The sequence below is a fragment of the Dama dama genome, chromosome 14, assembly GCF_033118175.1.
Source record: "Dama dama isolate Ldn47 chromosome 14, ASM3311817v1, whole genome shotgun sequence".
Lineage (NCBI taxonomy): Eukaryota > Metazoa > Chordata > Mammalia > Artiodactyla > Cervidae > Dama > Dama dama.
Genome location: NC_083694.1, coordinates 47,222,120 through 47,235,455, shown reverse-complemented (window position 1 = coordinate 47,235,455; position 13,336 = coordinate 47,222,120). Strand labels below are relative to the sequence as shown.

Below are 13,336 nucleotides of genomic sequence, written 5' to 3'. Positions count from 1 at the left end.
GTTTTAGCATTTCTTGAAGTAGACAGGAGAAAATCTTACATGACCTTGGTGATGACCTTTAAAATAGGACACAAACTGTGGTCCAGGAAAAAAAATACTTGACAAATGAGACTTAAAGAATTAAACTGAGACTTAAGAATTAAAGTGAAAAACTTCTGCTCTGTGAAAGTCTTGCTAAGAATGAAAATATGAGCCACAAACTGAGAGAAAATATTTGCAAACACACATTTGATGAAACACTGGTATCCAAAAGTTACAAAGAACTCTTAAAACTCAAAAGTAAGAGAACATAAAAGATATGAAGACACCTAACCAAAGAAAATATACAGTTGAAAAGCAAACATATGAAAAGATGCTTAACACCATTTTTCATTAGGGAATGTACATTAAAACAACAGTGAGGTAACATAACAGACCTATTTGAATGGACAAAATAAGCAACTGATGATATCAACTGCTAGTGAGGGTACAGAGCACTGGGAACTCTCACTCATTGCTGGTGGGGATGAAAAATGCTACAGTTGGAACTGTTGTCTTAGAAGACAACCAGTTTGCCAGTTTCTTACAAAACCACAGTCTTACAACATGACCAGCAACTCCACTCCTAGGTGGCTACAGAACTGATTTCAAAACTTACGTCTATGCAAAAACCTAAATGTGAATATTTACAGCAGCTTTATCTATAACTTCAAAAAAACTAGAAGCAACCCTGATGTCCTTCAATAGGATAATGAATAAATTGCATTATATTTATTGAATGGAATTTTCATTCAGCAATAAAAAGGAAAAAGCTATCAAGTCACAAAAAGGTGTGAATGAATCTCAAGTTGTATATTGCTAAGTGAAAGAAGCCAAATTGAAAAAGCTACATACATTGATTCCGATTATATGACATTCCAGGAAAATAAAGCTATAGAGAAAGTAAACAATGATTGCCAGGGATTTGGTGGAAGGTATGAAGTAGAGGTGGTACTGGTGGATGCAGGAGAGGTGAAGCACAGGGAAATTTAGGGCAGTGAAACTATTCTTTCTAATACTGTAATGGTGGGTATGACATATTAAACACTTGCAAAACCCCACAGAACTTTATACCAGAGAGTGTAAACACTGATGTATATAAATTTTAAAAAGACCATTTAGAAGGTCATGAGACCCCAGGATGAAGTGCAGCATGAGAATTTAAATATATCACAATGAGTGCAGTAACCTCACTGAAAGGGGTGGGGGCACAACATGCTGAGCTCACTCACCTTGGAAATGAGTAGATTCCACAAGACTGAAGGCAAAAGAGCTGTATGCAGCACTGTGCTCTAGTTGATAAAGTTCTCCCCCATGGGAATACATGTTAACAATTCTGAAACCATGATATGAGTATGTTGGAATTGAATAAGCAGGCAAGTAAATAACAGAAGGCCAGGTGCATCAATGCTGCAAGAGGAGTTACAGATAAACAAGGAGAGGGGGCAGAATGATCCTTGTGGTCATGGAGTAGAGGTGGGGACATCAAAATAAATTCATGTTTAGCTTACATACACAGACAGATACATATACAAATGTTTATAGATAAAATGAAAGACATTAGCCTACAGATCCCAAAACTGCAATATATCTCAAGTAGGGCAAATACAAAGAAACTGCATGTAGCAGCATTAAAATCAAACTACTAAGAACTACACAGAGAGAGAGACATTTGTAAAGGCAGCCAGAGGAGAAAAAGACTTCAATTCACAGGAGCTACAAAAAACAGTGGGTCTTCCCTGGTGGCTCAGTGGTAAAGACTCTGCCTGCCAATGCGGGAGACGTGGGTTCAATCCCTGGGTTGGGTAGATTCCCGGGAGAAGGAAATGGCAACCTGCTCCAGTATTCTTGTCTGGGAAATCTCATGAACAGAGGAGCTTGGTGGGCTAAAGTCCATAGGGTTGCAAAGAGTTGGACACAACTTAGCAAATAAATGACAGCAACAATAAGATTAATGGCTGGCTTCTCATCACAAATAATGTTGGTCAGGAGAAGAGGCAATGAACCTTTGAATGGATGCATGAAGAAAACAAACTATCAACTTAGAATTCTATATTCAGCAAAAATTTAGTTAACAAGTGAAAATGAGATAAAGATATCTTAGGTAAAAATAGACAGAATTTGTCTCCATTACAGATGCACTCACTACAACAAACATTGGGTTGGCCAAAAAGTTCATTTGGGTGTTCTGTAGCATCTCACAAATGAACTTTTTGGCCTACCTAATACTAAAGAAAGGATTCCCACAGGAAGAACAGCTAACTAGTGGGAAGTACAGGTTTGTGGGAAGGAATGACCATGACCAGAAAGGAAATCACAGAGTAAATGGGGTGAATGAAGCATCATGGGGACCCAAACAGTGCATTTGTCTGACCTGCTGTCTGTCTAGTCAGACAAAACCAGAACCTATGACCAGCACTGTGGAGGTAAGTTCATTTCTTCTCCATGCTATGTCCCCCTCTCATTTCCTCCACTGCATTCCCAGCACAGGCTGCTGTAACTTTCTGAGTGGGGAACATTCCTGGGGTAAGTTCATGTGATGCTATAGCTCAAGAATTGCCCGAGGATGCAGTGGGATATTGACAAAATGTTTTTGAAATGGAATAAGGCAAGACCACTGTGTTTGTGCACATCACCTTTAACTTACACCACCTCATTTGTGTCACCACCTCCACTTGCCTAATGAAAAAACCAGCCAGCATGTGAGGTCATGCACCGATGGCCAGTCACTCACTAGTGAGTGGGCAAGTTTGGCCTTCCAGCCCCCATATTCTCATTCAGAATCTGTTCTTCTGAGCAAGAGAAAAAGCAAATCAGCAAGGGCTTGACACAAAAGCTGAACAGGAATGAAGTCTTCCTCTAAATCTAAAATAGGATCAATGGACACAAGCAAACAGACCCTCAAAAGGGATATTTCCCCATGGATTCCAGAAAGAAGTAGCCTTCCTTATACCAAATAGACATGTGTTCTTTGTTCTTTTTTATATAGGCTTGAATAACTTCTGTAATATACCAATTATTTTCATACAGACTCTCTACATTAAAAAATAACTAAATTTTCCTTTGAATGATCTGTTCTCCTAAAGGTTGTCCTTGATGTGAATAATTTGTTACCTCTTTCTGTTTCTCTGCTCTTCCTGTTTCTGTCTCTATATCTAACAAAAGAGGGCAAAGAAGAACTTTATTGGGTGGAAAACAACTGTCCTCCCTGGAGAATGTATACTCCCAGGCTGATTGTCATGCAGGTATGGAGCATGAGTCTACATGATCCTGTGTCAAGGAAACCTCAAGCTGAGAAATTAATTTTAGGCTGGTAGTGTCTCCAGGTGCCTGATGGAGATAAACACACATATTATCTGGAGGAAAACTTAGCTCAAGTAACAAAGGATTCTCACAGACAAAGCCAATTTGAACATGGTCTTAGGTTTATGAAAAGACCAGCTTCCATGAGTGAGAAACAGCTAACAGCAGGACTAGAAACCCAAGGATTCATATTTTGGGATTATCTGATCCAGAATGTGTGGAGGCTGGCATCACAGGTCCCAAACCTTGACATCCCTCTGCCTCTATGCCTTTGTAATTGCTACTCCCGAGGAGGCAGAAAATATGTCCTCCCTCCCTTCAGTGTGGGTTTGCCCCTGTAGCTTTGGTAATGATGTGTTCCAGTTCTGAGGCCAGGTCCTAAGTGTGCTCCTACTTGTCTCCATGAATTTGTACATGGAGAAGGATGTGCTTGCTTGTCCTCATAGGAAGATGAAGTTCATGGTACAGAGCTGCCCCAGCTGAGCCTGACCCACATTAGGTGAGCTGCCACCAACCCACTGATGAATGTGTGTCGTGATAAATAATTGTTGTTTTAAGCCCCTGAGTATGGGGGCAATTTGTTAGGCAGCAGTAGCTAGCTGATGTAGAAATAACTCAAGTATGTTTGAAATATTAAAAAAAAATAGAAAGAAATCAATTTGGAAAAGAATCACTTGGAAATTATAGAAATAAAAAATGTAATTGTTGAAATTAAATTTTAAAAAATCCAAAATGGATGGGCTAGTGGAAGATACAACAGAACTGAAGACAGATTTAGTCTTCAGATTTAGTAAATTTGAATGTAGTTCTAAAGAATTTACCCACAATGTGGGGCAAAATCAAAGAGATGGAAATTTTTCTCTAAAAGATATATGGAAGGTAGAGTGAGAAAAATTGAGTGCATACATAATCAGAATTTAAGAAGGAGAAAAAGAGATTACGTGGTAGCATGTGTATGTACTTGTGCTAAGTCGTTTCAGTCATGCCTGACTCTTTGTGACCCCATGGACTGTGGCTCACCAGGCTTCTGTCCATGGAATTCTCCAGGCAAGAATATTGGAGTGGGTTGCCATGCCCTTCTCCAGGGGATCCTCCCTACACAGGGATCGAACACACATCTCTTATGTCTCTTGCAATGGCATGTGGGTTGTTTACCTCTAGTGCCACCTGGGAAGCCACAATATTAAAAAGACAGTAGCAAAAAGTAAATAAATAAAAATAAAAAGACAGTAGCGACAAGTTTCCAAAATTAATAAATGTTATTAATGTTCAGATTCAAGAATCATAACAGACCCAAAACAGAATAAATAGAGTCTCATAGTTAGGCGCCTCATGGTAAAAATGCAGGATACCAAGGGGAAAACAGTTTAGTGAGGAAAACAGTTCATCTGACAAGAAGGACAACTCCTAACAGCAGCAGTGGAAGTCAGAGACAGTAAAGCTAAATCTTCAGGATACTAAGTCTATATGTCCAGATTTTTTAACCAGTTAAACTATTACTGAAGGATGAGTACCAAATAAAGTCATATTCAGTTAAACAAAACTAAGGTTTGCAATTGAAAAGAGTATTTCAAAGCTGTGCTCCCAAACCTGCTTGATCACAGGAAAGGCCTAACATGCTGGTTATATATAGTACAGTTTCAGAGTTCTTACCTTATAAGATTTCTTGGTTTTGCCCAGATGGAGGCCTATTATGGACTAAATGTTTGTCTCCCCCTCCCCACTCCTTATTAATGTGTTGAAGCCTTAACCCAAAATGTGACTGCATTAGGTGATGGCAGTCAGGAGGTGATGAAGGTTAAATGAGGCCATGTGGTGGGGTCCTGATCCACTGGGGCTGGTGCCTTATAAGAAGAGGAAGACAGCACAGAACTGACCCTCTCTGCCACATGAGGGCATAGTGAGAAGGTGGCTGTCCACAAGCCAAGAAGAGTCCTCACCAGGAACTGAATTGGCTGGTACCCCAACCTTGGACTTCTAGACTCGAGAACTTGGAGAAATAGATTTCTGTTGTTGAAGTCACCCCAACTATGGTATTTTGTTATGGTGGCCCAAGCAGTAACAGTTAGGACCAGACATGGAACAACTGAGTGGTTTGAAATTGAGAAAAGAGTATGACAAGGTGGTATATTGTCACCCTGCTTATTTATCTTCAATGCAGAGTGCATCATACAAAATGCAGGGCTGGATGAATCACAAGCTGGAATCAAGATTGCTGGGAGAAATATCAACAACCTCAGATATGCAGATGATACCACCCTAATGGTAGAACATGAAGAAGAACTAAAGAGCCTCTTGATGATGGTGAAAGAGGAAGTGAAAAAGCTGGCTTAAAACTCAGCATTCAAAAAACTAAGATCATGGCAATCCATCCCATTACTTCATGACAAATAGAAGGGGAAAAAGTGGGAACAGTGGCAGATTTTATTTTCTTGGGCTCCAAAATCACTGTGGACAGTGACTACAGCCATGAAATTAAAAGACGCTTGCTCCTTGGAAGGAAAGCTATAAGAAACCTAGACAGTGTATTAAAAAGCAGAGACATTATTTTGCCTACAAAGGTCTATCTAGTCAAAGCTATGGTTTTTCCAGTAGTTATGTATGGACATGAGAGTTGGACCATAAAAAGGCTGAGTGCCAAAGAATTGATGCTTTTGAATTATGGTGTTGGAGAAGACTCTCGAGAGTCCATTGAACTGTAAGGAGATAAAACCAGTCAATCTTAAAGGAAATCAGTCCTGAATATTCATTGGAAGGACTGATGCTGAAGCTGAAGCTCCAATACTCTGGCCACCTGATGTGAAGAGCCCACTCATTGGAAAAAAACCCTGTTGCTGGGAAAGAGTAAAGGCAAGAGGAAACGGGGATGATGAGAAGGCAAGAGGACAAGATGGTTGGATGGCATCACTGACTCAATGGACATGAGTTTGAGCAAGCTCTGGAAGATGGTAAAGGACAGGGAAGCCTAGTATGCTGCAGCCCATGGGGTCACAAAGAATTGGACACAACTTAGTGACTGAACAACAGCAAGTGGATTGAGATGGGGCCAGAGGTTCCTGGGAAGACAACTGCCCCAGGTTCCTCTGATTATCAAGCAAGTTCAGCAAATGCCACCCTAATCAGCGCTCCCCAAATTTAAGTGCAGAGGATCCCCTGGGGATTAGGTGTAGGTCCTCATTGAGCAGGCCTAGGGTGGGCCCTGAGTTTCTGAATTTCTAACAAACCCCAAGGTTAAACACTGTCTGTGGACACACTGTGAACAGGAGACTCCAAAAGCATGTACTTCAGAAAGAAGGAAAACTACTTCATAAGGTGGAAACCACGGACTTATCCACAACAATATGTGATCAGGGTGGAGGACAAGAAGAGTAGAACTACTCTAAATGCTTGTGTTATTTGGGAGAAACATGAAGATATTGACTAACTGAGTAAGTCAAATATGCAAATAAGATTTAAGGTATATTAGTTTAGCTTTCTGTTTATGACATCAAATGCCACAATAGAACATCATTCCCTTTGTAACAACAGGAAAATAGTCTACAGAAATCAATACTTTTCTGGAGACCTTCTAGGACCTGAGGTCAGAAGGGGACCCAGAAAACAGAGTGACAAGCCCCACCAAGCAGAGATGGGACTGTTATACCTTTGACAGGAGGAGTAAGAGACGGTCACCATACAAGTGGCAAAGTAAAAAGAAATCTGCTAACGTTTTAGTGAATTTTTTTAAAGGTCTGAAATGTTCTTTTTAAAACTATTTATTTTTGGCTGTGCTGGGTCTTCGTTGCTACACATGGGCTTTCTCTAGTTGTGGTGAGTGGGAGCTACTCTTTGTTGAGGTGCACAAGCTTCTCATTGCAGTGGCTTCTCTTGTTGCAGAGCACTGGCTCTAGGCTTCAGGAGTTGCGGGACGTGGACTCAGTAGTTGCGTTTCCCAGGCTCTAGAGCACAGGCTCAATAGTTGTGGCACATGAGCTTAGTTGCTCTGTGGCATGTGGGATCTTCCTGGATCAGGGATTGAACCCATATCTCCTGCATTGGCAGGTGGATTCTTTACCACTGATCCACCATGGAAGCCCCTTAAAGTGTTCTTGAAGGCTAAATGTGAGTTAGCCAGTGTGGAACAGCTGGAGCTTCAACACATGGGGATTTTGCATTTATTCCCCAGCTATTTCCATGAACCCTTACCAGGTGCTGATGAGAAAGAGTGGGGCAGTTCTCAGGAGGCCAGAGAGAGTCCCCCTCAGTGGCACAGGCATGCAGGAGATTATCTGCTTCTGCCACAGTGCCTGCACATGGTGTCTTATGCTTGCCCAGACTCTCCTCTTGTGGGAAGCAAGAACTTTACACCATTGAGAGGAAGGGCAGTAAACCCTCTCAGCCCCCAGGGACCAGGTGAAAATCTACTGGTCTGGAGGAGAGTCTGATGTAAAAATCCTCTGCTCATGGAAGAGGCAAAGGAGAGCCTTGTAGGCCCAGGATCTTAGCTGAGGTCTGCTGCTACTAGGTAAGTGGGAGGGGACTTAGGGAGACAGCAAAGTTTGATGGACATGAGGATCAGGGCAGGGATGCTGTGACAACTCCACTCCAAGACTGAGCCTGGACCAGGACACCAGAGCTCCCCCCCACCCCTTGCCAGCATAAGCCAAGCACTAAAGAGCAAGGGCCACCTACCACCTGTGGAGGGACAGAGGCACCGAGGAGAGAGAGAGACACAACTCTGTGTCACACACATCTAGGGACTGCTGATTTACTGAGGCTGGAGCAGGAGCAAAGTGGGGCCAGAGGTTCCTTCTCTAAGCACAAGTAATCATCACTCACAGCTGGAGAAAGGTGAAGTCTGCAGGGCACCGAGGGTGACAAGGGTGAAAACAAAACCCCAGATCAGCTGCCTCCTGACTAGATGGATTCAACCACTCACACTAAGACTGACAGAACAGGTGTGCTTATTTCTGGGTACAAGTACTGTTTACTCCAGTCTCTGCTCTTTCTTTAGATGTCCAGCATTCAGTAAAAATGTGTGACACAGAGATACACATACACACAGGGAAGAAAAAGCAATCCACTACCATGAGATAAATTAATCAATAAAACTAGACTCAGAGATAGCTCAGATACTGGCATTATCAGAAAAGGACTTCAGAATAATTATGATTAATATGTTAAAGGATCTAAGGGAAAAGGTGGATAATATACATGAACAGATAAGAAATTTCAGCAAAGAGATGGAAGCTAAAAAGTGGAAAATGGGAAACACCAGAAATATAAAGCATGTTATTAGAGATGAATTTAGAGTTTCTTTAACTGGCTGACCAGTCCAGTAGATACAGCTGAGGAAAGAGCCAGTGAACCTGAAGATTAATTAGGGTCAAATGTTTCAAATTGCATCACAGAGAGTAAAAGAATGAACAAAATCTGAACTTGGCATCCAAATACTGTGGGGTAATATCACACCATCCTACAGACATGTATGCAGAGTCTGAGGAGGGTGGAAGAAGCAAGAGAAAAATGAGAGTCCTTAAACAAGTTTGCTATTAGTTAAAAAAACAAAAGTAACAAGGAAAGGAAATATAATCCAGCTAGTCTTCATAGTTCAGCTATGAAAAATACTCACTCAGTAAAACTATTGTAGTGATGAATATGGATTTATCAAAGGCAATGATGTAGTTATACTGGGACCATAGAAGCCTGGGTGGCTTAAGGAGCCAAATCTGCCTCCCATTTGGGATGTCAATAATAATACTGATAGAGGATCAATGACAAATCTAACATTCTATTACAAAATCTGATCCTAATATCATGATAGACATTTTTCTAAGTGTTTTTGATGTATTAAATCATTGAACCCTCAAGTAAGCCTCTAACTATGTTATGTGCCATTTTACAGATAAGGAAACTGAAGCACAAAAGTGTGAGGAAAACCCTCCAAGGTCACATAGCTGGGATTTGGGGAGGCTGGCAAGCCCACCAGGCTGTCAGACTTTGGAGCCTGGGTATTAACCACAATCTTATAGTGCCTCCCTGTGATATAGCAATGAGTAGAGAGAGAAGAGTCCAGAGATGAAGTTTAGACATTCCAGTCCAGGGATTGGCAGTATTTTTCTGTAAAAGGCCAGATAAATATTTTAGCCTTTGTGAGTCACATACAGACCCTGTCTCACCTACCTGATTTAGCTCTTGTAGCATGAAAACATCCATAGGCAATATCCAAGTGAATGGACACAGCTGTGTTCCAATAAAACTTTATTTAGAAAAACAGGCAATGGGCCAGAGGTATCCAACCTCTGCACTAGACAATGAATATGACAGCTTCTGAGAAGCATAATTCCAGGATGGGCAGGAGTATAGGCCTGGGACTGTATTTGTTACTATAAATTTTATTTTAAAAAGTTGCTTTTATGAAAAAGGCTTATCTATAACTTTTGAAAAACATATTAAAATGAAAAAATCTGAGATAACCTTTAAAAGGATTAGAAATATAAAACTTTCAAGCTAGTTAAGGTAAAATGGAGTGAAAAATAATAACCCAATCCAAAAGAAGGTGAGGAAAAAAGAAAAAAGGCATTGAAGCACAAAAGAACACAACAGAAAAAAACATACATTTTTGTGTGAATAGACATAGTCTAAATCCTCCAGGTAGAAGACAGAGACCAAAATCCACCTATACATGGTTCCAAAAGACACACACGTAAAGCTAAAGAGACAAAGTTTCAAAGAAAAAGGATGGAGGAAATAGAGAGCAAATGCTAACTCCAATCAGATAAAACAGAATTTCAAACAAAACATAATAAGGCAAAAGGCATAGTAAGACATAAAAAGGCACTACACCATTATACAGACTTCCCTGCGGCTCGCTGTTAAAGAATCTTCCTGCAATGTGGGAGACCTGGGTTTGATCCCTGGGTTGGGAAGATCTCCTGGAAAAGGAAAAGGCTTCCCACTCCAGTATTCTGGCCTAGATAATCCCATGGACTGTATAGTCCATGGGGTGGCAAAGAGTCTGACACAACTGAGTGACTTCCACTTTCACACCATTACACTGAGTGAAGATACACTGATTCTAAATTTGTATCCGTATAATAATGTTGCTTTTTTTTTTTTTTTGTCATGCCCTTGGTACTGAAAGCATGGAGTCCTAACCACAGGACTGTCAGGGAATTCCCTTAATGTAGCCTGCCAGTGCAGGAGACTGAAGAGACTTGTGTTCGATCTCTGGGTTGGGAAGATTCCTTGAAGAACGGAATGGCAATTCACTCGGTGTTCTTGCCTGGAGAATCCCATGGACAGAGGAGCCCGGCGGGCTAAAGCCCACGGGGTTGCACAGAGTTGGACACGGCTGAAGTGATACAGCACACAGCACAGACAGTCTTAAAACAGGCAATTTAATACTTGACATAACTACAAGGAAAATTGAAAGTTCTCTAGGGCTAAGTTTTAGTACACACATCTTTAAATAATTAAAAGATCAAGAAAATGGAAAGAAGCAAATATATAGATTTGATTGACCTAATAGATGTACTAAGCCTCATCTGTGTCTCCACTTTCACCTAATGGTGATTGGGTGTATTCCACATGCACACATGGATTATTTATAAAACTGACCTTGTATTGGCCCTAAAACAAGTCTCAGCAAATACCAATGAATCAGTATCACGTAAACCATGGTTTCTGATGAAAATTCAATTAAGTTAGAGACCAATTACAAAAGGCAACTAAGAAAAAAAATCTCCATGTATCTAGAAATTTAAAAGAGAGATTTCTAAGTAATTCATGAATCAATGAAAAGAAAAAAAAAAAAAACAGTGGATGAGAAAGTACTTAAGAATAAACAATAACACAGCATATAAACCCTTCCACAGCCTCTATCAGGACCTGAGGCAGAGACTGGCTATGGGTCATTTGTGGGGGTAGGGGAGGACACAGGAGCCCTGGAAGATATTGTATACAATTGTTCCCTAAATACAATCCACTTGTATTTAGGGAACCAGGCGGAGGAAAGGCCATTACAGTCAGGGTGGGCTCACACTTCTCAGTACTGCCTAGATGAGGACTGGGGTGGGGTGGGGGGTCAGCCCAGTCCCCAGGAAGCCCCTCAGCTGGGTTTCTGCAGCCCAGTAGCTGTGAACAGAGGTTCCCTGGGGTCCCTCTGAGAGCTCTGTGATGCAGTGCTCATCTACCCTGACAGAAGACCCAGGGTGGCCAGAGACCAAAGCAGCTGGCAGGGTCCAGCCGAGCACCTGGTCAGGCAGGAGCAGCCCTGGGGGGAGGGGGAATGCCCACTACATCTGGGGGTGGTGCCCACTTTTGGTTCAGAGAAACAGCACTGCCCAGCAATGTCTGGATGGTCCCACAGCAGTGCAGGTGGCTCCGGTCAGTGAAGGAACATTCTAGTACAAAGACTGCCACTGCCCTATTGTTGAGGGTGCTGGGGTGGTGGTGGAGATGGTGTCTTTTCCTGCAGATCCTCCTGAGTCCTGAGCCTGCTGCCCACCCATCCGCCTGCAGGAGGAACCTAGAGCACCTCCCAGCTGGTGTCCACCCATTGCACATGCCCCTTGGGGCAGCAAGGTGCTCCAGTGGGGACAGTTGGCACCCCAGGGCTTGACCTGGGCTACCTGGTGCCCAGGTGCAGACACGTGAGCGCCTCCCCTTGTTTCCCATGCCTCGGGACCCCAGGAGGGGACAGTTTGGGCTCTGTGAGTGGGGGTGTCCCAGCAGGGCGTTCTCGCTCCCCCACCTCCCTAGGACCCCAGCCTGCTCCCACCCTCCCCTACAAGGGTCGAAAAGCAGAGCCTGAGACGCCAAGAGGCCGGGAAACCCAGGCCGTCAGGGGCCGAGGAGGAGGATCCCAGCGAGGTCCCTGCTGGCGGAAGCCAGGGAGGCGGCAGGTGAGCGCGGCGGCCCGAGGATGCTGCGCCCCGAGTCCCAGTGCCGGAGCGCGGGCTCCTGCTGCTGGGCCGGCCGGGAACTGCAGCGCTCTGTGCGGCAGCGGAGGGGAGGGGGCGCGCGGATGGGGCGGGGGACAGGGTCTACCGCTTCTCGGAAGTCCGGCAGAGGCCCGCCGAATCAGAACCAGCCTGGTGCCAGCCCGCGCCTGGGCAGAGCCTTCCAGAAAGGGCCCCAGTCCCCACAGGTCAGTGCCCCTCATCTCCAGGCTACAGCAGAGCCGGGCCGCCCGCGGTGCCCCGCGCAGACCCCGCCTGCCCTGCTCGTCAGGCGGGCTCATCCGAGTGGGCGGGCGCGCAGACCTTCCGGAGGTCGGGTGCGGGCGAGCGCAGTGAGCAGGATGCCCGTGACCCGTCCGGGGCAAGGGGGCGCCCCCACTCACCTCTGCTGTCGGCGTAGAGGAGGCCCAGGGTGACCAGGGCGCCGGTCACCAGGAGCAGCAGCAGCAGCAGCCCCGCCTCCAGGAAGCCTCGGTGCTTCTGCCCCGAGCGGCCGGCGATCTCCACCATCCCCACTGGGCTCTCGGGCTTGCCCATCGCAAGTCTCTAGACGGGGAAAGAGCACAGCGGAGGAGCCCCAAGGCCAAGGCAGGGGCGGCGTCCACCCGGGGTGGGGCGTCAGGGCAGCGGGGGCTGGGTGTGGCGCTAGGGAGGCCCTGCCCGAGGCTGGAGGGTGCTCGGCCCTTTTCTCCATCCCAGGTCCTGCGCCTGAGGGCTCTCCTCCCTCTCCCAGGGAGTCTGAGTGCCGGAGGCGGCCCGGGATGGGTCAGGCCCGGCCTTGGCCCATTGACAGTCCCTTTTGGAGGTTGGCCTCTCTAAGTCTGCTTTCGGGCAGAGATTGGTCTGGGGTCGCTCAGCTCACAGCTTGGGGTGGGCACGCAGGACCCAAGAGACCCAGCTCCCAAGTAATCGAGGGGCTTCTGCAGCGTATCCTGCCTGGGGCTCTTGTCCCGATTTGGGGGATGTCCTGGAGCTGTGGGCCCCCTGCATCAGGGACACCCTCTGGGAGATGGCTTGGGCCACTGGGCTCCCTGCTCACTGTTCTTGCCTGGAGCCCAAGGGGTCTAGGGGGA

The 13,336-nt window shown here is 44.8% G+C and overlaps 1 protein-coding gene across 1 annotated transcript in view; it reads right to left on the bottom strand.

The window, feature by feature from the left end:
• MMEL1 (membrane metalloendopeptidase like 1) overlaps positions 1–12,800 on the bottom strand; it is a 34,916-nt gene extending 22,116 nt beyond the window's left edge. Inside the window, exon 1 of the mRNA XM_061161240.1 lies at positions 12,647–12,800. Coding sequence (XP_061017223.1) covers positions 12,647–12,800 — 154 coding nt within the window. The remainder of the gene's footprint in view (positions 1–12,646) is intronic.
• Between the last annotated feature and the right edge of the window lie 536 nt (positions 12,801–13,336).